A 26,486-nucleotide genomic window follows, 5' to 3' on the forward strand; every position below is an offset into this window, starting at 1 on the left:
TTCACTTTTGAAAACATAGTTGCACCAACTGCAATTTTTATTTGTCACATAGATGTATATTTATAATGTCTCAACAAAATTGCAAAGTGCAAAACAAACAAACAACAAAAAAAAAACATTAAAAACATGAATGACTTCATTATTTAACCAGACACATGGTGGTTTATATACAATTGTACAATGATCTTGGGTTGAGTCCATGACAAACCAAGTTGTTTGTACTAGATGCCATATACATGTACCACATACAACTTCTGCCTCTGTAGGCTGTGGAACAATACATTTAAATTAGGCTGTTTTCACATAGTTTTGTTTGCCTAAAAACTTTATGAATTATTTTTGTTTATATTATTTATAGTATCAATACAATTGATTTTTATTGAAATTTGATAGTTCCTCGATACCAAAATTATTGTAATATTGAGTATTAAACCACTACTTAATTTGGTTTTAAATACTACAAACAAAGGTTATCAGTTTTTTACCAACTTAAAATGACATTTAGTGCAACAAGCTGCCGATCAATAGTATATTTACACACACTAAAAAGCACCAGAGTGTTTTGTAAGGCAATTCTGGGTTCTGGAAGGCCACAGTCATGCTGATTGTCTTGTAGCCAGCCATATTCCTGGTGCGCACATGACTGAAAGCATCATGATAAAATCTGCAGTGAGCATGATCAAATAATATCTATTTTTTTCTGGTTTAGATGCCAGGTTGTCCAGGCAGTGAACAGTGATGGGTTGTTTAGTGCCCTGGAAGGCTATCATACAACACACCCCAATGCACGTACGCTTTTTCCACCGTCGATTTAGAGGTCAGGAGAATTTCTCTCCGTATCTTTCTGTCAGACAAACGATTACAGGCTAGTGGCATGCGGCTGAACCCGCATACGTGTACAGTGCACGTCAATAAAAGGTCAGCAAGGACAGTAGTGAACTGAGTGACATCTGAAATCCTGTATCCACGTGATCTTTCCTGGATGGTTTGAAATGGCAGTTTGAAATGACGGTTTGAAATGACGGTTTAAGATGAGGAAGGTAGCCCTGCACCGGACACACCGCTCCACCAGGCAGGAGGACGGCGTTTATCGTTTCGGAGTGGGCTGGCTGATGAATCGCTCGTAGGCCCTGACGATCTCGGTGACCACGCCGGGGTCGTCCAGGGTGGAAACGTCGCCCAGATCACCCGTCTCGTCCATGGCCACCTTCCGCAGGATCCGCCTCATGATCTTCCCGGAGCGAGTCTTCGGGAGCCGCTTCACAACCTGCGCCCCGAAAACAGGAGAAAAACACCAGTCAGCAAATCAACAGAAACTTCAAATTCGACCCTCTAACGGTTTACAGAAGGGATTTATAAAGCCAGTCTTTGAAGTGGCCCCAGACGATTCCATCAGCCTCTTCACATCCAAGCTGTATGATGAGCCAGCAAGCGTTGTTCCAGGAAGAAAGCATTCAATCCAGGTCCTGCTAGGCATTACATTACATTACATTACATTACAGGCATTTAGTAGACGCTCTTATCCAGAGGGACTTGCACAACTTTTTACATAGTGTTTAGATTACATCCATTTATACAGCTGGATATATCCAGGACCAATGCAGGTTAAGTACCTTGCTCAAGACCAACTCCTTACCCATTATACTATGCTGCCACATACTGTGGTACTACACTAGGCCACAGTGTGTATAGGCCTCTTCGAACCTCATACATCTATATAGATCTTATATATAGTTATATATATATATTAAGGGCTTACCAGGAAGTGATCAGGAATGGCATACTTGGCGATTTTGGTAGCCACCAGGCCTCTGAGTTCTTCAATCACCGCGGAATGGTCAAGGGAATCGTCCTCTTTCAAAACCACGAAAGCAAATGGAACTGCAGCGGCAAGAGGAACAAGATCAGAACCAGTCTGGATTAGCATCTGCACACCGAAACGCAAAGCACAGAAAACAATCTGCGTGACATGTCGACACCGCATTCTGCTCCGTTGCTGAAGTGGCAACATGTTAAAATAATCAAAACCTTCACACTGCCTTAAATATTTATACTGGTTTGTGTAATAAAACAGAACCACCATTATGCATCACTACTGCACGTGTCCTTGTTTTTAATTCTCTTCACCAATTGGAATTCCAAACATAATTTTCAGTCATAACTTTTGATGACACATCTTATATTAGTCTTCTTCAGAACGTTCACACTCATATCTAATAAAGGCTTAGAAATAAAAATGGCTAATTTAATGGATGTAAAAAATCCATTGGCAGGGGTTTCCTTTTTGTAGGTTAATGCCTTGGGTGTGTTTCAAGCTGCTACCTCAAAAAGGATCTCGACTGATAATGGACTGATGGACCTATAAAACAAGGAAAGCCTCTTTCCCTATGCTGGTGGAGATGTGCCTCTGTGCGCCCCCACCACCATTCCCTCAAAACCAGCCATAGAAAGTGTCCTCCCTTGCGTGGTTCTCAATCCGTACCACAAGAGGGCGATAAGAAACCAGGGTCTGCAGTGAGGCTCTCTCAACCCAAGCCTCTGCCTATTCACGGTTAACACACCCTTATCTAAATCTGGTCAGCTATTAACCACTGACATGTGTGTCACTGCCCTGCATTCTGAATGTGTTATGAGACTTCCTTATTAGAGCAGAAACTGTCCTAGCACATCGTAGTGAGGAAATGCGTGAACCCAACGTTCCAGCCAAGGAACGTCGCGTGCAAGTTCAGGGAGACAGCAGGACTAGATGTCCGGGCTTCTTCTCAAGGGTAAAGCTGAAACTGAGTGATAAGAGGGGAGGACGACTGAGTACTGCATTGGCCAACCGCTCAGAGCTAAGCACCTACACTACAGCACTACAGCATTAGGTTGACGTCTCTTGTTTGTTTTGTTTGAATTAATGTATTTCAAGTACCCTTGTAAAATCATTACAGCAGTAGTGCATCATACATGTTCCGCATCTCATTGCTCTTTAGCGACCCCCACTGGTTGATCAGGTGCCTGCGGTGTGAAATGTCTTCCTGCATCTACAGTTACAGAGTGAAAAGAAATAGCTTGCGACATCACATCCGTTGGACGAGAGCGCGTGTGTCTACACTCTTCCGCATTGCCTGTGGATAGTGTAGCAGAAATGTGGTTGCAGATTGGGCAATCCAAAATTGAGCACAAGGGGACAGCATTAAAAAACATTAATCAAACTCAAGATGCAGTGTGTCTGTGTGTGTGTTTGCGTAGTCATACCTTCCCCTTTGATATCATGAGGAATACCAATCACAGCTGTTTCTGGAACCTCTGGGTGTTCATCCTAAAATGTTGGAAGTTGAGCACTGGTAAATATTTATTATGTTATATATGTAATTGGTGGACACCCTTCCCCAGAGCAACTCTTAAGGCTGTCACAGTAACAATATATAGTGAACGCCATAAGACAGGAAAAAACAAGGGCAAAAGTTAGAGAGTTATATTTATTAAAGAAATAAATATTTAAAAAAACTACCCATTGCAATTCATGGGAAAAACATCTACAACATTAAATTCGCACATACATTTTTAAATGACATGTACCTACATACAGTCTTTATTAATATACAGACTTACATATGTATATACATTAGTGTATATATATATATATATATACATACGTGATCACGTTCCAGCTTACCAGGGCATCCTCGATCTCCGCAGTGCCCAGTCGATGGCCACTGACATTAATGACATCATCAATGCGTCCTGTGATCTGGTAATATCCTTCTTTAGATCGGTGTGCCCCATCCCCAGTGAAATAATAGCCTGGAAAAAGAACAGCAGATACAGTACTTGACCACCCGGGGGCGACATAGCTCAGGAGGCAAGAGCGGTTGTCCGGCAGTCGGGAGGGTTGCCAGGTTCCATCCCCCGCCCTGGGCGTGTCAAAGTGTCCCTGAGCAAGACACCTAACCCCTAATTGCTCCCAACAAGCTCATTGGTACCTTGCATGGTAGCCTCTCGCTGTTGGTGTTTGGCTGTGTGTGTGAATGGGTGAATGAGAGGCATCAACTGTAACGCGCTTTGGATAAAAGCGCTATATAAATGCAGTCCACTCAATATATACAAGGGCCCTATTCGTGACAACAGAGTCTCCGCGCTATTGGCAAATCTGTGTACATGCCACTGGCATAATATTTAACACATCAAGATAAGAAAAAAGGACAAGCTCCACAGTCCCTTCTGCAAGAGGCCAGCCTATTAAATCAATAATATAATCGGCCTCCTCCAAGTTGGGAACAACACTTCCTTGGAAAGTAAGTGAAACGTAATGGTGTAATACAAGCATCAACAAGCCCATGTTGTGTGGGTCTGTAGCAAACGACAAAGGACTTTGTGTCAAAGAACTGGTTCTTTTGACAGAGCCGACTCAACAGATGATGTAGGGATTTAAAATTTCAGTCAGAATCTGCGTTGGGAAAATTTTTTTTTACCAGGATAAGGTTTCAAGTAGGTGTTCACAAATCTCTGGTGGTCTCCATAAATGGTCCTGGCCATTCCAGGCCACGGTTGGCTGATACACAGGGCCCCACTGACGTCATTTCCTGTTATCACCGCCCTCTGTGGGTTATAAGAGGACATGGCATCATTTGTATGACACATTTTCTTTTCCATCTCTTACCGCTGTAGCGACGGTACAGTATGCATTGTATGCTGAAGCACGGTTCCTAACATGGAAGAGTGGTGTTCACAATGAAGCAAATAACGCCACATAATGCCCACTAACAGGACCAGTTTGGACAGAGGTTATTGTACACAAGCTACGGCTGATCCATTTTGGGGATACTCGGTGAGTTGTGTTAAGTGGTGTAAAATGGTTCTGCTGCCTCGTAGAATGTAAAGGACATATGGTACTGGCTTTTTTATTATAATAATAATAATAATAATAATAGTTTATAATATTTATTAATAATACTTTCTCGCTCTGGGGTAGATGACCTTCCCTTTGAACTCCGATCTTTGCATTTGTGTGCACAGTGAGTCGCTCTGGACAAAAACATCGGCTAAACGTAAAAGAGTAAAAGAGACAAAACAGGATGGAACAGAGCAACAACAACAACAACAAAATAAACACATCCCTGATTGTTCATTCAAGGCTGAGAATGAGAGAGACCTGAATGTAAAACCCTCCGTTTGACCTTGTTGTTTTCTCCCCGCAGGAAAACAAACAGACGAGCTTGAAAATGTCAATAGCGATAATCGCGTCACTGAGTACAGCACACGGTAGTAGCTCCGGAAGCTCAAAGGGTAAAAACATCCGTCGATCTGCAGTGGAGGAGATGACAAGGACGGCTCCACGTGTGAAACTGTGAAATCGTGGGGGGGGGGGGGTTGAGTGAGTTCAGAGCTATGCAAACGAAGGGGTCAGATGAATTACCCAGTCTGTCAACACATACTAACCCCCCCTCAGCTTTGTGCTTTGGCACTGCCCACTCTATGGTGGCACTCTGGGCATAAACCACCATTTTCAGAGGTGGATTGGAAGCAGTTAATTATCTCTAATGCTTTGGTGAGGATATCATCTCCTGTTTTTTCAGAGGAAATTTTACACTTCTCCTTACTCAGAAATCAGATGGTAAGGTCAGTGCTATAACTTCCGAGATGTGTGTGAAAATTTGCTGCAGTTTTTGATGCAATGCTCAACACACAATAAGAGGAAATGCAGTATCTCCATAAATTAAAAATGACCCTTTGATCAGATTAACGTTTTTGATGGACTGAAACACAGACCAAAGTCAGACCCTGAAGAAAATATCTCTGTTATCCAGGACTATAAGATGCCCACTAGCCTTTCACATTTGAACCCCAGCCAGGATTAATGCTTAGAGCTCTGCAGATGACACGTTCACACATTCTCTAATATTAATATAAAAACATATTACACTAGAATTATATGAAAAACACAATGGCGCGAATTGTGAAGCAGTCTGAGCAGACTCTCTAGCAATATGTGAGTACCCCAAGTCATGGTTAGGGGTTCAATCTCTTTCTGTGACACCTTCTGAACTTTGCCCCCCTCTCTATCTGCTACCCATCTGTCTGAATAAATGGGGGAAAAAAATAAAAGGAGGGTGGTCTGTCAAAAAAGGGGCGGGGCCTGGACTGGCAAAAATAACCCACCTTCTCATCCATGAGGGCCGGATGTATTCCGAAAAAGGGCCTCATGGCCATGGCGGGGATGATCTCCGCCCCTTTCTCGGCCGGCCGGGGCGCAATGCAGACCCCACCCGTTTCTGGAAGGAGGAAGAGGCGAAAGATGCAGGCGTCAGCATGTGTGTCAAACTCCCACGCGTTTAAAAACGCTTATTTTTTTCTGGCTGTTTAACTCCAAAGCATGAGACCATGGCCGAGAATAAGGGCAAAGGTTAACTGTGAATCGATCATTTGAAATACACAAAAAAACAAGGCGAGTAATGTGTATTATTGTTGTTCTGTATACTAAATATTGATGTATTTATGTATTGATAATACTGTAATGAATTTTTAATGAGCTGCATTAAAGTACATTTGTAAAATATATTTGAAAAAAGCTAAAAATGATAGAAAACCGTAAAGTGATTCAGAGGGATTAGGTCAGGAAGTCTGCTGGTAGCCTACCAGGAGGTACATTCAGCCAAGCATCTCCCATCTCCCATCCCCCATCCCCCTAGCCCACTACGGGGCCCAAAAATGATGTTAATTCATTTCCAACAAAGTGTGCAGATGTTCTTCCACTTATAATAATTAGAGCTGAGCCAGAGACAAACAAGAGTATCAGACAGAATTACAGCGCCAATCAGCACACAAGCTAGCAGCACGAATCAAGACATGCTCAAAACTCCACTGAGTCTAGGTGCCCGGCTGCCTGCACTCAATGCCTTGGAAAACAAGGAGACAGAGGCTTTTCCACGCTTTAGCATTCTGTCCACCAGCGTCTACCGTCCTAATACAGTACTGTATGTGTCTGGCTAATGATATTGTGAAAACAAATTTCTCTAAAACTGACACCATTAAAAATAAATAAATAAATATACTAAACTATTACGTTGAAATGGATTCCTTAAAATAAAATCAAAAAAAGGTATGAAGGATTTTTACCTGTCTGCCACCATGTGTCCACCAGGGGGCACCTTCTGTCTCCCACCACATTGTAGAACCACTCCCAGGCCTCGTGGTTGATAGGTTCCCCCACTGCAAGGGCAAATAAAGTGCTACAAAATTAAACTGCTGTTGTACAAACCTGAATATTCTGGCTTACACCTTCATTGAGCAAGGTTGGTGCGAGCCCGTTTATAGCGATCACTGTATATGGACGAATAGACCTATTTAAAAAACATGTTATAGCAGCACAGCACCATTGGTGGACATGCTAACTGAGGTGTAATTGGTGTACTATAGGTAGGCTTAATATGCCAAATTACACCGCCCTCAGACCAGCCACGCCCACAAACCGATTGCACTGATGAGCATTTCGAAATAAACAGTATGCCAGTGTAATATGGCACGTATAGTCATTAGTTTATACAGACCAGTCTATTAGTGTACAATATATATATACTCATTAGTGTAAATAGTCTAGTCTATTAGTGTACAGTACATATACTCATTGGTATAAATAGTATAGCCTATTAGTACAGTATATCTACATATTAGTGTATACAGTCTAGTTTATGGTCACATCCTGAAGTTTAAAATGATTCTAATTGGCTCCTCCAACTCATTCCTTCTGTCTCGTGCCCACAATGTCAGGGAGGGCGAGGGAACGGACCCAAGCGCAGAGTCAAAAAAACACTCCAAATCCACAGAGTAAACGCAAAAACCAGGAATGTTGCTTTTAATCAGAACAAAAAAACAAAAGGGAACAAAAACGAAGCCGCGCAAGGGCAAGTCAAAAAAGGTCAAAAGTTCTTACTGCGCAAAAACAGAGAAAAGCAGAAATTCAAAAAACAACGCAAAAACAGAACACAGGCAGGGAGGAAAACACTCACGGCAAAACACTGAGTCACAAGAACAAGAAGGAGCACAAACCGAAACACCATCCAATACGCACACAGAAAACAAACAAGGATCCAGCACCTGAGTCAGGGAGAAGGGAACTTAAATAGACACGACACTGACGAGACACAGGAGGGCACAATGAACAATCAGGCCACAGAGAGGGAAGGGAAAACGAGGCAACCCAAAAACAATAATAGAATAATTGATAGCAATAATACAATTAAACAGGGGGAGCAGGACACAAAACAGAAGTGCCGCCATCTGGCGGCCCAACAAGGAAAGACAGACGGAAACACAGAACCATGACACACAGTTTATAAATAAGTTATACGAAATTATACATATTTTCTGAATCTTGGGCACAAGTGGCTCCATGTAAAAAGGCTGGAAGCCCTTGATCTTAATCAAACCTGAGCTTATAGTGTAGAGTAAAGCATGCATAGAACAGTACAGCCCCATTTTCATTTCATATGCACATTACTGGCCAAGAGCTTGCAGAAGACAGATAACTGAAAGCAGCCCCTCACAGCCATGTTTAATTACCAGGCAGGCTGCACATTGGTCTTACGACGCTTTTTTAAATCCCCTCCCCCGAAAATACAACAAGTTCAACTGAGGACGGGGTACTCTGAAATAGAAATATCTACTCCACATCCCTGTCCAAACCCTGAAGTTACAACCAAAGGATATATGAGACCGTTGCCATGGAATCCCCTCGCAGCAAGATTTTACTCGCATCAGCAGCAGCAGTCTGAGCCCTTAATGGCCCCCACCCAGGAAAACACACGCCCCCCACGCAAACATGCCAGCACGCAGGATCCTTGCAATATAAAGTTCCACGGTTAAGATTAGCATTGGCTCGCATTGCCAGGGCGGTAGGCAGGGCACGTAAGATGGTAACTGTACCCAAGAGGAGAGAGTGTAGGCCACACACGGGCATGCTCAAGCAGGCACCAGATCTGGGTCAAATACGTATTTGTTTTGGATTCGTCTCTTATCCAGAGCAACTCACACAACGTTTTACATAGCATTTACACTGCATCCACTTATACAGCTGGATATATACTGAAGCCATGCAGGTTAAGTACCTTGCTCAAGGGAGCAACGGCAGTGTCCTGCCTGGGAATTGGACCTATGACCTTTCAGTTACAAGCCCAGATCCTTACCCACTATGCTACATTGCTGCCAAACAGCATCACTGGTTGACAAGCTAATTGTGGTTGAATTGATGTACTGTAAGTAGGCTTAATATGCCAAATTACACCACCCTCACATCAGCTATGCCCACAAACAGACTGCACTGACGAGGGTTTTGAAATAAACAGCCTGCCAGAGTAGTACAGCACAGTGATTAGTTTATACAGTCTAGTCTATTAGTGTACAGTATATATACTCATTAGTGTAAATAGTCTAGTCTATTAGTGTACAGCATATATACTCATTAGTGTAAATAGTCTATTAGTGTACAGCATATATACTCATTAGTGTAAATAGTCTACTCTATTAGTGTTCAGTATATATACTCATTAGTGTAAATAGTCTAGTCTATTAGTGTACAGTATATATACTCATTAGTGTAAATAGTCTAGTCTATTAGTGTACAGCATATATACTCATTAGTGTAAATAGTCTACTCTATTAGTGTACAGCATATATACTCATTAGTGTAAATAGTCTACTCTATTAGTGTTCAGTATATATACTCATTAGTGTAAATAGTCTAGTCTATTAGTGTACAGCATATATACTCATTAGTGTACATAGTCTACTCTATTAGTGTTCAGTATATATACTCATTAGTGTAAATAGTCTACTCTATTAGTGTTCAGTATATATACTCATTAGTGTAAATAGTCTAGTCTATTAGTGTTCAGTATATATACTCATTAGTGTAAATAGTCTAGTCTATTAGTGTTCAGTATATATACTCATTAGTGTAAATAGTCTAGTCTATTATTGTATAGCACATACAGTCATTAGTGTAAATAGTCCAGTCTATTAGTGTACAGTAGCTATATATACTCATTAGTGTACACTGTACAGTCTAGTTTACAGTCACATTCTGAAGTTTAAAATGATTCTAATTGCCTCCACCAACTCATTCCTTCTGTCTCGTGTCCAGAGTTTAAAATAATCAGAAATTATAAAGAATTATACATATTTTCTGAATCTTGGCCACAAGTGGCTCCATGTAAAAAGGCTGGAAGCCCTTGATCTTAATCAAACCTGAGCTTATAGTGTAGAGTAAAGCATGCATAGAACAGTACAGCCCCATTTTCATTTCATATGCACATTACTGGCCAAGAGCTTGCAGAAGACAGATAACTGAAAGCAGCCCCTCACAGCCAAGTTTGATTGCCAGGCAGGCTGCACATTGGTCTTACGACGCTTTTTAAAATCCCCTCCCCCGAAAATACAACAAGTTCAACTGAGGACGGGGTACTCTGAAATAGAAATATCTACTCCACATCCCTGTTCAAACCCTGAAGTTACAACCAAAGGATATATGAGACCGTTGCCATGGAATCCCCTCGCAGCAAGATTTTACTCGCATCAGCAGCAGCAGTCTGAGCCCTTAATGGCCCCCACCCAGGAAAACACACGCCCCCCACGCAAACATGCCAGCACGCAGGATCCTTGCAATATAAAGTTCCACGGTTAAGATTAGCATTGGCTCGCATTGCCAGGGCGGTCGGCAGGGCAAGTAAGATGGTAACTGTACCCAAGAGGAGACAGCGTAGGCCACACACGGGCATGCTCAAGCAGGCACCAGATCTGGGTCAAATATGTATTTGTTTTGGATTCGTCTCTTATCCAGAGCAACTCACACAACGTTTTACATAGCATTTACACTGCATCCACTTATACAGCTGGATATATACTGAAGCCATGCAGGTTAAGTACCTTGCTCAAGGGTGCAACGGCAGTGTCCTACCTGGGAATTGGACCTATGACCTTTCAGTTACAAGCCCAGATCCTTACCCACTATGCTACATTGCTGCCAAACAGCATCACTGGTTGACAAGCTAATTGTGGTTGAATTGATGTACTGTAAGTAGGCTTAATATGCCAAATTACACCACCCTCACATCAGCTATGCCCACAAACAGACTGCACTGACGAGGGTTTTGAAATAAACAGCCTGCCAGAGTAGTACAGCACAGTGATTAGTTTATACAGTCTAGTCTATTAGTGTACAGTATATATACTCATTAGTGTAAATAGTCTAGTCTATTAGTGTACAGCATATATACTCATTAGTGTAAATAGTCTAGTCTATTAGTGTACAGCATATATACTCATTAGTGTAAATAGTCTACTCTATTAGTGTTCAGTATATATACTCATTAGTGTAAATAGTCTAGTCTATTAGTGTACAGTATATATACTCATTAGTGTAAATAGTCTAGTCTATTAGTGTACAGCATATATACTCATTAGCGTAAATAGTCTACTCTATTAGTGTACAGCATATATACTCATTAGTGTAAATAGTCTACTCTATTAGTGTTCAGTATATATACTCATTAGTGTAAATAGTCTAGTCTATTAGTGTTCAGTATATATACTCATTAGTGTAAATAGTCTAGTCTATTATTGTATAACACATATAGTCATTAGTGTAAATAGTCCAGTCTATTAGTGTACAGTAGCTATATATACTCATTAGTGTACACTGTACAGTCTAGTTTACAGTCACATTCTGAAGTTTAAAATGATTCTAATTGGCTCCACCAACTCATTCCTTCTGTGTTGTGTCCACAGTTTAAAATAATCAGAAATTTTAAAGAATTATACATATTTTCTGAATCTTGGGCACAAGTGGCTCCATGTAAAAAGGCTGGAAGCCCTTGATCTTAATCAAACCTGAGCTTATAGTGTAGAGTAAAGCATGCATAGAACAGTACAGCCCCATTTTCATTTTATATGCACATTACTGGCCAAGAGCTTGCAGAAGACAGATAACTGAAAGCAGCCCCTCACAGCCACGTTTGATTGCCAGGCAGGCTGCACATTGGTCTTACGACGCTTTTTAAAATCCCCTCCCCCGAAAATACAACAAGTTCAACAGAGGACGGGGTACTCTGAAATAGAAATATCTACTCCACATCCCTGTTCAAACCCTGAAGTTACAACCAAAGGATATATGAGACCGTTGCCATGGAATCCCCTCGCAGCAAGATTTTACTTGCATCAGCAGCAGCAGTCTGAGCCCTTAATGGCCCCCACCCAGGAAAACACACGCCCCCCACGCAAACATGCCAGCACGCAGGATCCTTGCAATATAAAGTTCCACGGTTAAGATTAGCATTGGCTCGCATTGCCAGGGCAGTAGGCAGGGCACATAAGATGGTAACTGTACCCAAGAGGAGACAGTGTAGGCCACACACGGGCATGCTCAAGCAGGCACCAGATCTGGGTCAAATACGTATTTGTTTTGGATTCGTCTCTTATCCAGAGCAACTCACACAACGTTTTACATAGCATTTACACTGCATCCACTTATACAGCTGGATATATACTGAAGCCATGCAGGTTAAGTACCTTGCTCAAGGGTGCAACGGCAGTGTCCTACCTGGGAATTGGACCTATGACCTTTCAGTTACAAGCCCAGATCCTTACCCACTATGCTGCATTGCTGCCAAACAGCATCACTGGTTGACAAGCTAATTGTGGTTGAATTGATGTACTGTAAGTAGGCTTAATATGCCAAATTACACCACTCTCACATCAGCTATGCCCACAAACAGACTGCCTGACGAGGGTTTTGAAATAAACAGCCTGCCAGAGTAGTACAGCACAGTGATTAGTTTATACAGTCTAGTCTATTAGTGTACAGCATATATACTCATTAGTGTAAATAGTCTAGTCTATTAGTGTACAGCATATATACTCATTAGTATACATAGTCTACTCTATTAGTGTTCAGTATATATACTCTTTAGTGTAAATAGTCTAGTCTATTAGTGTTCAGTATATATACTCATTAGTGTAAATAGTCTAGTCTATTAGTGTTCAGTATATATACTCATTAGTGTAAATAGTCTAGTCTATTAGTGTTCAGTATATATACTCATTAGTGTAAATAGTCTAGTCTATTATTGTATAGCACATATAGTCATTAGTGTAAATAGTCCAGTCTATTAGTGTACAGTAGCTATATATACTCATTAGTGTACACTGTACAGTCTAGTTTACAGTCACATTCTGAAGTTAAAAATGATTCTAATTGCCTCCACCAACTCATTCCTTCTGTCTCGTGTCCACAGTTTAAAATAATCAGAAATTATAAAGAATTATACATATTTTCTGAATCTTGGGCACAAGTGGCTCCATGTAAAAAGGCTGGAAGCCCTTGATCTTAATCAAACCTGAGCTTATAGTGTAGAGTAAAGCATGCATAGAACAGTACAGCCCCATTTTCATTTCATATGCACATTACTGGCCAAGAGCTTGCAGAAGACAGATAACTGAAAGCAGTCCCTCACAGCCACGTTTGATTGCCAGGCAGGCTGCACATTGGTCTTACGACGCTTTTTTAAATCCCCTCCCCCCTGAAAATACAACAAGTTCAACTGAGGACGGGGTACTCTGAAATAGAAATACCTACTCCACATCCCTGCTCAAACCCTGAAGTTACAACCAAAGGATATATGAGACCGCTGCCATGGAATCCCCTCGCAGCAAGATTTTACTCGCATCAGCAGCAGCAGTCTGAGCCCTTAATGGCCCCCACCCAGGAAAACACCCGCCCCCCACGCAAACATGCCAGCACGCAGGATCCTTGCAATATAAAGTTCCACGGTTAAGATTAGCATTGGCTCGCATTGCCAGGGCGGTAGGCAGGCACGTAAGATGGTAACTGTACCCAAGAGGAGACAGCGTAGGCCACACACGGGCATGCTCAAGCAGGCACCAGATCTGGGTCAAATACGTATTTGTTTTGGATTCGTCTCTTATCCAGAGCAACTCACACAACGTTTTACATAGCATTTACACTGCATCCACTTATACAGCTGGATATATACTGAAGCCATGCAGATTAAGTAGCCTACCTTGCTCAAGGGTGCAACGGCAGTGTCCTGCCTGGGAATTGGACCTATGACCTTTCAGTTACAAGCCCAGATCCTTACCCACTATGCTACATTGCTGCCAAACAGCATCACTGGTTGGCAAGCTAATTGTGGTTGAATTGATGTACTGTAAGTAGGCTTAATATGCCAAATTACACCACCCTCACATCAGCTATGCCCACAAACAGACTGCACTGATGAGGGTTTTGAAATAAACAGCCTGCCAGAGTAATACAGCACAGTGATTAGTTTATACAGTCTAGTCTATTAGTGTACAGCATATATACGCATTAGTGTACATAGTCTACTCTATTAGTGTTCAGTATATATACTCATTAGTGTAAATAGTCTACTCTATTAGTGTTCAGTATATATACTCATTAGTGTAAATAGTCCAGTCTATTAGTGTACAGTATACATACTCATTAGTGTACACTGTAGTCTAGTTTACAGTCACATTCTGACGTTTAAAATTATTCTAATTGCCTCCACCAACTCATTTCTTCTGTCTCGTGTCCAGAGTTTAAAATAGAGCCCGACCGATGCCAGAATTTTGGGTCCGATGCCAATCCCGATTTTGGAGAGTCCTAGCCCACCGATTACCGATGTTTTGACCGATATTTTGTCAAAAAGTGCAACATTTTCAAATCAATTTGAAAAACTTATATTTTATTAAAGTTTCTATATTTAAGAACATTTAACTTATAAGCAAACAAATAAAAATAAAAATAAACACACAAAACTTTTTAGATAAAAAAAGTAAAAGATGATATTAAATTAAATATATATATTAACACCATATTTAAGTGTGTGAAATCAAAATAACTCCACACCTTGCTTCTACTCCTTTCTTTTCCAACATCTATAAAAAATTAATGTAAAAAAATCCCTTTTCCAGTTTCAAACATGTATTTTTATGAATATTATTATTATTGTTGTTGTTATTATTAATTTGTTATTATTATTTCTTAGTATCTATTCTCAGTACATTAATTATATTTTCTTATTTTATTCCTACTAAGACTATCTAGCGAGCTTCCCTGTCCATAAGAATTAGGCGGTGAAAATAACTACAACGCGCTCTGACGCGTGACTAGATGACACGCTCGCAATAACGCATTAGCTATGACACAGCCTCATTATTTCTTATTATATATTCTCAGTAAGTTAAATTAATTATATTTTCTTATTTTATTTCTACTACATGATCTCAAAGAGTAAGACATTATCTAGCGGAGCTAAAGAGTGAATCAAGTGTAACGTTATATGAAATTAAATTGACTGGATGAAATACGTGAAAAAAAACTACAATGCGCTTTCGTGCAGGTTACCCGCGCTAACTGTTGGTTGATTAACTTCTCCAACAGCAATCCTTCTCTCATGTTATCACGACAAAGCTAGATAACATGGCTTAAAATGATTCATGTTAGAAGTGTTTTATCTGCGTTTTTACTGTCTGGTTAGCTTGCTACGATGACGCGTGACAAGATGAGACACTCGCTTGCAATCACGCGTTGGCTATTTACACAGCATCATATAGTAGCTAATATCATTATCTCAGATAAAAAAAAACAAATGTGTGACACATTCAATCACCATTCTATTTTGGCTGGTTATTTATTTGAGAATACAGCGATGTCCTCTGGAAATGTAGATCCTACGCTGCTTATGTGCTCACTTCCAGTTCATAAAGGCTTGCTAGCTTTCTAAAGTGAACCAAATATGTTAGCTAGCTCGCTCGCTTGATAATGAGGATTGATAAACATAGTGGTCGTATAAACGCATTTAATTAAAAACTTTCACTAAATATACATACCTTTATTGCCGCAACCGAATCTGTGCAGACAAGTCTTGCAGTGGAGAATATTGGATGAGGCACGAGTAACAAACGTCTTATTAGAGAAGTAGCGCGTCAGCTGCTGCAGTTCACACTTGTATTAGAGCTCCCTCGACTGGATAATTCTAGTAAATAGCAATTACAACGTTCGAACAGACAAGTACAGATAAATAATCATTGTTTTTTTTTTGTTTATTATACTTATATTTATTATATTAGACCGTTGCCATGGAATCCCCTCGCAGCAAGATTTTACTCGCATCAGCAGCAGCAGTCTGAGCCCTTATTGGCCCCCACCCAGGAAAACACCCGCCCCCCACGCAAACATGCCAGCACGCAGGATCCTTGCAATATAAAGTTCCACGGTTAAGATTAGCATTGGCTCGCATTGCCAGGGCGGTAGGCAGGCACGTAAGATGGTAACTGTACCCAAGAGGAGACAGCGTAGGCCACACACGGGCATGCTCAAGCAGGCACCAGATCTGGGTCAAATACATATTTGTTTTGGATTCAAATACTTTTCTACACTTTACTGATCTTCTCTGGTGTATTGGAACCAATGAAATACTCTTGGAAAGTGCAAACCCCGCCTTCTGGTCACATTGGCAGGCTCAGTTACACCAGGCAAGATCAACGGAGCACAGAAAAGCATTTGAATCCAAAACAAATACGTATTTGACCCAGGTCTGCTTCATCGTAACACAGAAATGTCTGCTACTAGATCGAAGGGTTGCTTTTGCCGGCCCAATCGGTGGCTCGTAGCAATGTTCAGTCTAGTCTTCCTAATTCTAACGAACGCGTATCTGACCCAGGTCTGGCCGGCGCAACCCACCTGAGGCGAGCGTCTTGAGGGACGACCTGTCGTGCTTCTTCACCCAGCTCTCGCCGTACTTCAGCAGCAGCCGGATGGACGTGGGGGCTCCGTAGAACTGGTTGATCCCCAGCCTCTCCACCGTCTCCCAGTACCGACCTGGACGCGGACACAGCACAGCTGAACGACGATGTGGTTGCGCGATACTGCCACACACGCACGCAATTCTTAACACACCACGCACACGCAACTCTTTACATGCCACACACGCTTCCTTAACACGCTACATGCAACTCTTGACGCAGCACACACCCATACAACTCTTTAACATTACATTACATTACAGGCATTTAGCAGACGCTCTTATCCAGAGCGACGTACAACAAGTGCATTAGGTCAAGGTGCAGAGGTGCAAAAGAAACACACTAGAGTGAAGTAAAGATCGTAGTGCCAGAAGTGACCACATCGATCAGGACTCCAACCCTGTAGAGTAACCTGTTCAGCAAACAACAATCCTACCAAGTACAACATGCTCAAAACGTTTAACGCACTGTTTAAATTGAGCTGTTAAATTCTACCACACACTCAGAAATGTTTTTCAGAAGTAGGCAGGCAAATCTAGGCAAAGGAATGTCCTTAAAGAAACCACAGGTCAGCAACCCACTCGGTACAGATAAGAAGACGAGGCACCTTTCCTGGAAATTTAACCGTTAACAGAAATGGCGCTTCACGCTTCACATCTCTTAAAGGGACATCGGTGGAGGACTCAGAACGAAGCCCTGTACCACATTATCCAGGCACCAAATAATGGAAATGAAGCAGAATGAGAGACCCCATTGGTATCACAGAAGTTATCTGCAAGGTCCCCTGAGACACGACTTGGACACTGCACCGAAGACTTAGGACTCATTGCTAATGCTGCAGAAATGTGACAATGAAAGAAATTAACAATGGATAAACAAAAACAGCCAAGTGGCAACAGCCCAGCATTGACATCAGCCTTTAAACTGACAAAATGGGCTGCAGTGTCACAGAGAAACAGCCAGTTTTCTTTAAAAAAGTTGTATTATTATTATTATTATATTATAATAAATAGTATGATATCAAGAGTAACTGGGAAAATGCATGTTGGCCTTCAATGCTATTGACAGACCTGTGTAATAGTTGGTTAGAACGGCTTAGCGAATGTTTTTGAGTTGAGCGTGAGCATCTCACCTGGGTTTGGGTACACAGGAGTGCTTTCAAAGAGGACGGTGGTGGCACCGTTACAGAGAGGCCCGTACACCACGTAGCTGTGTCCGGTCACCCATCCGATGTCTGCCACACAGCCAAACACATCCCCTGGCTGGTAGCCAAACACGTACTAGAGGACAAAGTAACACGCATGCAACCCATAAATTATAATGCATAACTTTGACAACATGTGCAATATATTCAAGATAGCCCATATATACATTTAAGCTTGATTTGTAAGTTTTTTTTTCCATCACAAATATAATCCAGGCCGAAATTTGATATTTCACTGCTTTTTTATTTATTTAAATCCTGCACTCGCTCTTAAATTGCTCAATTGTGAAATTATTTACACAAAGAATTTTTTTTTTTCGACAGAGAGACCATAACTTCTATCACAGCTATAAGACAATCAGGAAGGCTAGCATGTGTTCCTTTGTCTCCTTCGCGCATTGGGCTTGCCTGTACTGGCAGATACAAAGGTCTCACTGGCAAAACACCAGCAAATCCAGTCTGCCTGACGATGACACCAAACGAAAGCAGATTTGCCGGTTATTTGATTCCAAACGAGTGCCGAGCCAAACGGCTGTTTGCGTTTCCGTAATCTGCTTACAAATTAGCAGAACGCAGCCGGCTGTTTTAAAGCGATATTACGTTGTTTCATTACCATCGAACACGATCACAACATTGCGTGTAAACCGCCCCCCCCCCCCTTCCCCTCATCCCCAGCCACAGGGCTGACTGATGGGCTAATTATCATTGGCTCAAAGAGCTGCTTTTCAATTTATATGGCAGGCAGTTTAGCATGGGGGCCTGTGAACAGAAATATACACTCTGTGTAGCAACAGAGAAGAGGGCTCAATTTCCACCTGGTAGAAATTGCTAATGGATCTTGGAAAGGTCTGCTTCTTGGTCAGGGACAAGGACTGACGCATAACGAAGATTCATACTGTTTATTTGTTAGGCTGATTCCCTTATTAAAGGGCAAAATGCAGCTTAAAATGGATATCATCCTGTTACACAGTTGGTATTTGAAATCCATATTTGGCCCAAGTCTGGTAGTAACATATTACATTATATAGCTTTTTGGCTTATTAAACAGGCCGAACATTCCGTAATGTTTCAAACATTCTGTTTATTGGACAGGAAGTTCAACCTGAAAGGTTTTCTATGTTTTGCAACACTACGTGGGAGATATTTTGTGAGCATGTCATGGGCCAGAAATGTTGACTGCTGGGTTTGTGCTAGGGTATCATTTTGCAATGAGTTATACATGTAATTAACTACAGTATAAAAGGTCACACAAGGCCACCTTCACAGTCACCCTGCCTGCAACCAGATGCTCAGTTCAGCAAAAAATAAATAAAAGAAATCTGGGAAAATTTTTGATTAAAAAAAAACCACTTTATTTAACTTTCCAAAGTAACTTGGCTTTAGCTGTGGTGGCCCCTAAACCAGCCATTCAAAAGCCACAAGCTGTCAGAAACATGTAAATATCTGAAATATAACTGAAATTAGGAAGAGAAAAAAACTGCCAGAATTTGAACGACGGTGCATTTAAGGCCTGGTAGCAGCCGGTAGTTGTACCTGGTGTGTGAGAGCAGCGTACAGAAGGTATCCGGCCTGCGTGTGAACGATCCCCTTGGGCTTGCCCGTGCTGCCAGAGGTGTACAACATAAACAGCATGTCCTCGCTGTCCATCACCTCTGGGGGGCAGTCCACCGCCTCCTTGGCCATCTCCTGCAACAGGAAGGGGAGGAGCCTCATTCGGAAGGCTCAGATGTGGGCAAATCCAATAACAAAAGAAAGACGTGGATGGATGGATGAAAGTATAATATAAAGTTTTTTTTTTTGTTTTTTTGAAAATGTAGGTAAAAAGTTCAAACATATCTGTTTACAGAACTGGGAATTTCGCCAGAGTAGGTTTCAGTTCCAGTTTAATCCCTCTAAGAATGCAGCCATCTGTTTGCAGGTAACCCACACAAGTTCACCATAACTGGGCTTCTGTACTTAAACTGCTGTTCTACCAAACCACCGTCTTGTGCTTCACAGTATAAGACCATCCTGGCAAACGCTTTTTATTGTTTTTGTGCGTGTGTGTGTGTGTTCTGCGGGGCCTCACATAGTTCCGTAAAACATATACACTAATATGATACGTAATATTTAGAATGACTTGAAAGGAGTCATCGGGATTTTATGGGAACCCTGTTCAAAAGCCCCCTGGTTGTTAAGCAGTCTGTATAAAACAAAGGTTGTGCAATAAAGTCAAGGCTTTAAAGGCACTGGACTGGAATGAAAAGCATATTAAAGCAGAGAGGTCATCCATTACGGCTCTGGTCGTGTCTTGTACCGGGTTACCTCTTCCAATGGGATGTCCCGCTCGGTCATAGGCACTCTGTTACTCGTCCGCTGAGCCACGAACACGCACTGGACCGAGGGGCAAGTCTTCACGGCCGCGTCCACCGTGGCCTTCAGTTCAATTAGCCGCCCCCCCCGCACACCCTGGTTACACGTGACAACGGCCTTGCACTGGGCTGTAGAAGAGGCAGAGAGACACGGGAGGGCTCATTCTCAAAGCGTCTGTACGTCTTAGTCGGGTGAAACCGAACATCTTTTACAGCTACAGTTAGCATACGGCCAACACAAGGACAATCGGCAAAATTGTGGAATCACAATTGGTTTTATTTTTTAAATGTATTGTTTCACATTGAGCATTTCATTGTTTATCTTTTTCTTGGCCCTGCCAAGCTTCCGCCCTCATTATTGGTTTCTCTATGACCTGCAGGTGGCAATGAGCCATGGTTTGTTTTAGGTCAACACGGCATAAGGAAATACACCTCAGCCAATAACACTATCTGCAGCTGGAGTTCCTTTCTGCACTTGAGAACATTTAAGGAAACCAATAACTGTCCCTCTCAAATTCACATTTTCTCTTTTTTAAGAGAAATATTTTTTAAGAGGATATACAGTGTATTGTGGAACTTTGCAGCTTTTTCACCAGACAGCCTCTCTCTTCCTCCCTCTCTCCCTCCTTCTCTCTACCCCTCTCTCTCCCTGCATATGCACAACTGCACAGATGCACATTACTACGCATGCACATACAGTACAGTGCGAGAGAGCCTCCTTTTACACCCCACAGGACCATGCCTGGACTGCACAGTAACAGCCGGCCTACAGTTACTACAGACTGTGGCAAGGATATTTAGCACAAGCAAAATACGCAAGTCCAGTAATGCACCTTTAAAGATCATGCACCTAAAATGTTCTACAAAGTAAAATCAAACGTGTGTGTTTTTACAAAATGAAAAAAAAAAAAACATATTATTATCTGAAATAATAGCTGTTGGTGCCTGTTGAATACACCTTACAATGCAGCTTAAAATCTTAATGTTCACATGCAATGAAAATAAGGAGGTCAGTGCACCAGTTTTACACCGGTGTTCAGTCAATGTCATGTCTTGTTGTGGAAATTCGCCTAAGTGTCCAGAAAGTAATTTCCAAGTCACAAGCCAAAGTGCGTAACCTGACCTAAGGCCGAGATATATTTCAAGGACAGCTGGGGAGACCGCGTGCGGAAGCGTCATGAAAAGTACTTGCTCTAATCTTGTACTACACCAGACATACAGTCTGCAGACTTTACTACAGAGTTTTCAATCAGACTTTAAATAAGATATGCTGGAAATGTCATGAGAGGACAGATGTCAAACAAAAACATAAGTTCCATAAGAGATGCATTAACTAATATTATTCCTGTAAAATAAAGACAAACTGTGGTAAAAAAAAAATTTTTTAAAAACATTAATGGGAATCTTACAGTAATGGGAACATTACCAGTCAATGACTGCATGTGGTGATATGTAAAAATTTAGCCTGATTGACATACATTTCAAATAATTTTTTGAAAAGACACACCAATATCCGGAAATTCCAGTGTTTTTAAAAAATATGTTTTATGTGAGTGTTTCAAGATGAGTTTCTCATGATTTGATATTCATTCTGGGTAACATTGCAGAGCAGCAGCCATATATGCTAACTGCTTACGAAAAGACTCCCCAGTGCAGTTTGAAAAGTGAAAAATGGTGCTTGTGCAATTTTAACAGCCTCCTTGCCCTCCTCGTCATACATTATTGACAATGAGTTTCATCATCAGCACTTGAGCAACACCAAGAGATGCTTTCGCACTGCCTTCCGACAGAGAACTGAAACTGTGAGGGGGAACACTTATTCGGTGACGACTGTGGTGCGTTTGGATGTCTCCCCCTCAGGGAAACTCGATCGTGGGGTTTCAGGTTCCCGTGGATATAAAAGAGCGGACCAACTCACCGTCTTTGATCCTACCGGCCAGGGCCTCAGCGCTGAAGCCAGCGAAGACCACGGTGTGCACGGCGCCAATCCGGGCGCAAGCCAGCATGGCCGCCACAGCCAACGGGGAGACGGGCATGTAAATGGCCACCCTATCCCCTCTGTGGATTCCATGCCTCTTCAGGGTGTTGGCAAGGCGACAGGTGCTTTCGTAGAACTCCCTACCGGGCGCGTAAGAGAGCAGCCAATGAATGGAGACCTTTTCCGTCTCAGCAAATTCTTACCAATCACCTCAATCAGAAGGAATTTTCCATTACAGAAAATTCTTACTGATCCAGCCCAATCAGAGGAGAGGAATGCAAACCGGGTGTCTATTTGTGCCACCAGCGAGGTCTAAGGCAACGATCTTCTGCCATACATAGTAAAATTAACCATACATAGTCAAATTAGTCATATATGGTAAAATGTTAAGCGTTAATTTATGCTGCAAACAGTATTTTCGCAAGTCTGACAGAGATAAAACACTTTATCAAAGTAAAATCTATTCTATGTAAGTTTATCTGACACTGAACACTGGAACACCTGGAAGTGGTAGTAAATTAATGATTTACCTAAAACACAACATAACAGGTCTTATTTGAGTTGTTCTAAATGGGCGGTGTATTTGATATGGAGGGTTGCTATAGGCAACCACGCAAACATTATATTAATACAACTAGCAAAATAAATAAATGAATAAATACCTTGGTAAAAAGATATTCTCTGGTATCAATAAATAATATCTTAGTCTGATACCAAACATTCTTAAACTCTGATATAAACTAGGCTGCACTCAAATTCTGTCATTTTTGCACAAGACAATACAACTGAAGGGAATCATAATTCATACAGGTCCCTGATTTGAACATCACATAAGATCTCATTAAAACGTGTATAAAACCAAAACAAAGAAAACAGACTTTTATTCAAAACATCCCCCATGTTTTCATTGAAGGGGCAAAATCTGCCTAACCATCTGTGAAATGTAATGTTAGTGTAGCCATGGATACGCCGAGATAAAAATGCCAAAGCAGCAAGTTGTGCGTCAAAGATAATGGTTAACTTTATCTCAATTCAGCACAACTATAACGATCACAGATATTACCCCGACAATTAGGTCAGCCGTGAATCAGCTACCCATTTGTAACTTTCCTTTTAACTTTCAGTTTCTGACTTGTACAGTATACTGCACAAAGCTGCACAGTCGACCTCATCCTGTTATGAAGCAAATCAGGAAGCGATGTGAGCAAAGACAGGACAATCTTTTAACCGTTTGTAACTTGTCTACAAAAAAATGACACTGACAATTCTTTCCATGTTCAGCAGACCTTATGTACATGAATCTGCACGGTGCCAGGCCACGACACTGCGGTGTACCGTAGACAGTGAGTGCATTCGCCTCGTTACAAAGGCCAACGGAAAATCCATCTGGAATGTGTCACACTATTGATGCGCTGAGCAGAATATGAAGCCGTTACGGACCTTGATCTAGTAAACACGGCGTTTCAATGCTACCTCGGAAGACATTGTTCAGTTTTACGAGGAACTCGTTTGTAAATCTGACCCGTACAAAGAGCCAATGTGCATCTTTTATGGCAATATATACTTCTTAAACCTACTGAACCACAAGGCAAACAGCCAACGTGATGCATGTAGTTTCCCTTATAAAGCTGTAAAGTAATTACAGAGTTTTATGGCTGTGATTGGTGTGATGATAGTGGACGTTGCAAACAGCAGTATTGGTAGGTAGGCAGTCTGTCAATACAAACAAATTTTGTTTATTTTGAGATCTGGATAAGCCCATTCAACCTACCAAGGGTCACATTGGCTCAGCTAGAACCCTGATTTTGGGTCACGTCTAGTGTACATAGTACCTTTAAAGCTTGATATAGAAATTGAAAAAATGTTGATGCCCAATGTGAGATTGCCTGTTCCTGTTAGCTGGTAACTCGTTCTTACACTGCAGCAGAATTAAAAAATGAGGGGTAGTTTGCTTGCTGAGAAGTGTTGAATGTTTGTGTTTCTTTAAATCACCCAATCTCGCACACATACCTGTAAGTGACTTTGATCTCTGTGCCTGGTTCGTCCCTTTCCCACACCAGGGCAACCCGATCTGGATGCTTCGCCACGTGCACATCCAAACAGTTAACTGTCAATCAAATGTCGCGGCAAAAAGGTTGAAACTGATTGTGCCAAGACAAAATTATCCATTCATAATTCAACAATTAAAAAAGCGGAGAAAACTGAAGCAATGACAGGGAATAATATACCGACAGGAATAATTTTACTGTACATAATACGAAACAGAATGCTGACTGCAAGCTCAACATTTGTAGGCTATACTTTCTACCCTTGACGACGAGACAGTAGCCTAGGCTATAATCTATAATAGTCAGGCAGACCGGTAGTTTACCAGACACGTTAAGCTGTCCTCCAGGAAACCAGCTGATCCTTCCTTGAGTGAGATCACAATTATTTACATTATCAAAAGGTCTGTTCCACAAAAGCCTCTCTTTTGCAACTGATCCCCAGAAAAAATCCGGATCCTTAAGTGATAATTCGTAGAGTTCTTTATAAGATCTTCCAGCAAGGGATGAGCAAATGTTTGGATTCAGGCTGGTTTTCGTTCCGCTGTCAGAATAACTTCGTCTCTGCCAGTGGAACACTTGCCTAGACAGGAAAGCATTTTTGTAGAGGCGCGAATCACTCGTAAATGAAACAGCCTCTCGGTATAGCGTACATAACAAACTTCTGCTTGTATTGACGACCATGTTTCTCTGTGTACTCCGTTGTGTTTAGTGCCTGGTTATCTCCGATATTCCTCAGGTGGTATAAAAAAGGGAGGGAACAGCCCACAGATACAGAAAATATTAAAGGACAGTCACGGGTTTGCACGCTGGAGTAAAGCCATTTATTTCCTGAACTGCCCCGCGGCAATTGTAATGTAACGCAACACGAAGTGGAAGTGCCAAAATCGGGCACATTTTGTACACAATGTCAGAACTTTTTGTACGGAATGTCAGATTTCGATTTAGAAACTTTACGTTTTTCTTATTGCAAATTTATAAATAGCCTGTTTCCTGTTCAGTGGCGTAATAATAATAATAATTGTTGTTGTTGTTGTTGTTACTATTACTATTATTAACGATTTTATTCTTTAAGTGCTGAAGGGTCAAGTGCTGAGCCGAGTATAGGCCTACATAGTCTATAGTGGAACCCCATTACGGGATAGCGGTGGTCCTACAATTTCCATCCTGTTATTAAGCGGGTCGCGTTATAACGGGGTCGTTAAAAGTCGCTGTGCCCCTCGTTGCTTTCCTTGTTTTAGCGGATCAAGTGTGAACAGTTCGCTTCTAGCACCAGAATTGTTCTATTTTCAACCAGCGTTTTCTTCCATTCTCAAGAGAATTTAATTGTTAACGATCCCATATGTTTATGTGTATATACAACATAGGCTACATCCTACATGCCACACATAGCACAGAAGCAGCAAGGACACAGCACGGCATTACAGCAGCACAGCACACACGAATGGGACTGTTGTATACACAGCAAAGAGCACCACTAGCCTAGCACAACGAGCGTCCAGCATTGCCATGGCTTTATTAGTTCAGCACAGATGGTACGATTGAAAACATAAACAGAGCACAGTGAGCTTCTCAAGATACTATCGAATTACTATCTGCATGTAGAGGACACATCATGCCAAACCCTTGGGCGTGTTGAGTCGGAAACGGAGCGTAAGGGGTTGGAACTTGGAAGACGTCTGTTCTAGAACACTCATTTGATCAGCTTTGCAAGCCAATTCTCTTGCGCGTATTCTCTGGCGAACCTTTACATGACTAGCTTGAGCATAATTTTTTTCGCCCACGTCATACACTGTGAACTGCTGTTTGTCCTTTGTGTATTTCCCAATTCCCATGACTCAAGTAGCTGGAAACACTGAACTTCATGAGCGGGAACTCTTTCCACACTCAGAACATTTGCACTGTTTCTTTCCTGTGTGCAGTAACTCCCACCTACTTTGCTGCCAAATCTCTTCCAACACGCATCGCACGTGCACGGTTTCTTACAGCTGTGAACTGTTTCTTACAACTGTTCAAACAAGTCGGTAACATGAGTTTTCTTGCCATGCTAAACAGCGTCTCACAATAGCATTGCTCAGTCGCAAATATTTGGCTTGATATAA

General features: G+C 41.7%; 1 protein-coding gene across 3 annotated transcripts; it reads right to left on the reverse strand.

The window, feature by feature from the left end:
* Positions 1 to 5: 5 nt before the first annotated feature.
* acss1 (acyl-CoA synthetase short chain family member 1) lies at positions 6 to 25,240 on the reverse strand. 3 transcript variants are annotated; one of them, XM_035399530.1, is made up of 14 exons: positions 24,711 to 25,235; positions 24,350 to 24,446; positions 22,280 to 22,479; positions 20,315 to 20,490; positions 19,544 to 19,696; positions 17,939 to 18,086; positions 16,745 to 16,882; positions 7,102 to 7,194; positions 6,145 to 6,257; positions 4,458 to 4,584; positions 3,662 to 3,789; positions 3,241 to 3,304; positions 1,760 to 1,881; positions 6 to 1,267 (listed from the first exon to the last, which is right to left on the reverse strand). In XM_035399530.1, exons 1-14 carry the CDS (start codon positions 25,066 to 25,068, stop codon positions 1,088 to 1,090), a joined length of 2,097 nt encoding a protein of 698 aa, XP_035255421.1. In that variant the 5' UTR covers positions 25,069 to 25,235; the 3' UTR covers positions 6 to 1,087. The 3 variants fall into 3 exon arrangements, with proteins under 3 accessions (XP_035255421.1, XP_035255423.1, XP_035255422.1); XM_035399532.1 differs by lacking the exon at positions 6 to 1,267 and having other exon boundaries at positions 3,642 to 3,789; positions 24,711 to 25,240; XM_035399531.1 differs by lacking the exons at positions 6 to 1,267; positions 1,760 to 1,881 and having other exon boundaries at positions 2,491 to 3,304; positions 3,642 to 3,789; positions 24,711 to 25,240.
* Positions 25,241 to 26,486: the final 1,246 nt, after the last annotated feature.

This window comes from Anguilla anguilla, chromosome 18 (assembly GCF_013347855.1).
Source record: "Anguilla anguilla isolate fAngAng1 chromosome 18, fAngAng1.pri, whole genome shotgun sequence".
In the NCBI taxonomy this organism is placed as follows: domain Eukaryota; kingdom Metazoa; phylum Chordata; class Actinopteri; order Anguilliformes; family Anguillidae; genus Anguilla; species Anguilla anguilla.

What these genes read in the sequence shown, in the direction of transcription:
- acss1 (XM_035399530.1), bottom strand. Translation starts at nt 25,068, where the DNA reads ATGGTCGTCAATACAAGCAGAAGTTTGTTATGTACGCTATACCGAGAG. An exon ending in TCCTGTGTACCCAAACCCAG is followed by an intron (nt 16,883 to 17,938) that starts GTGAGATGCTCA and finishes GTCCGCGTCCAG; the next exon opens with GTCGGTACTGGGAGACGGTG. An exon ending in CGGCCCTCATGGATGAGAAG is followed by an intron (nt 4,585 to 6,144) that starts GTGGGTTATTTT and finishes TATAACCCACAG; the next exon opens with AGGGCGGTGATAACAGGAAA.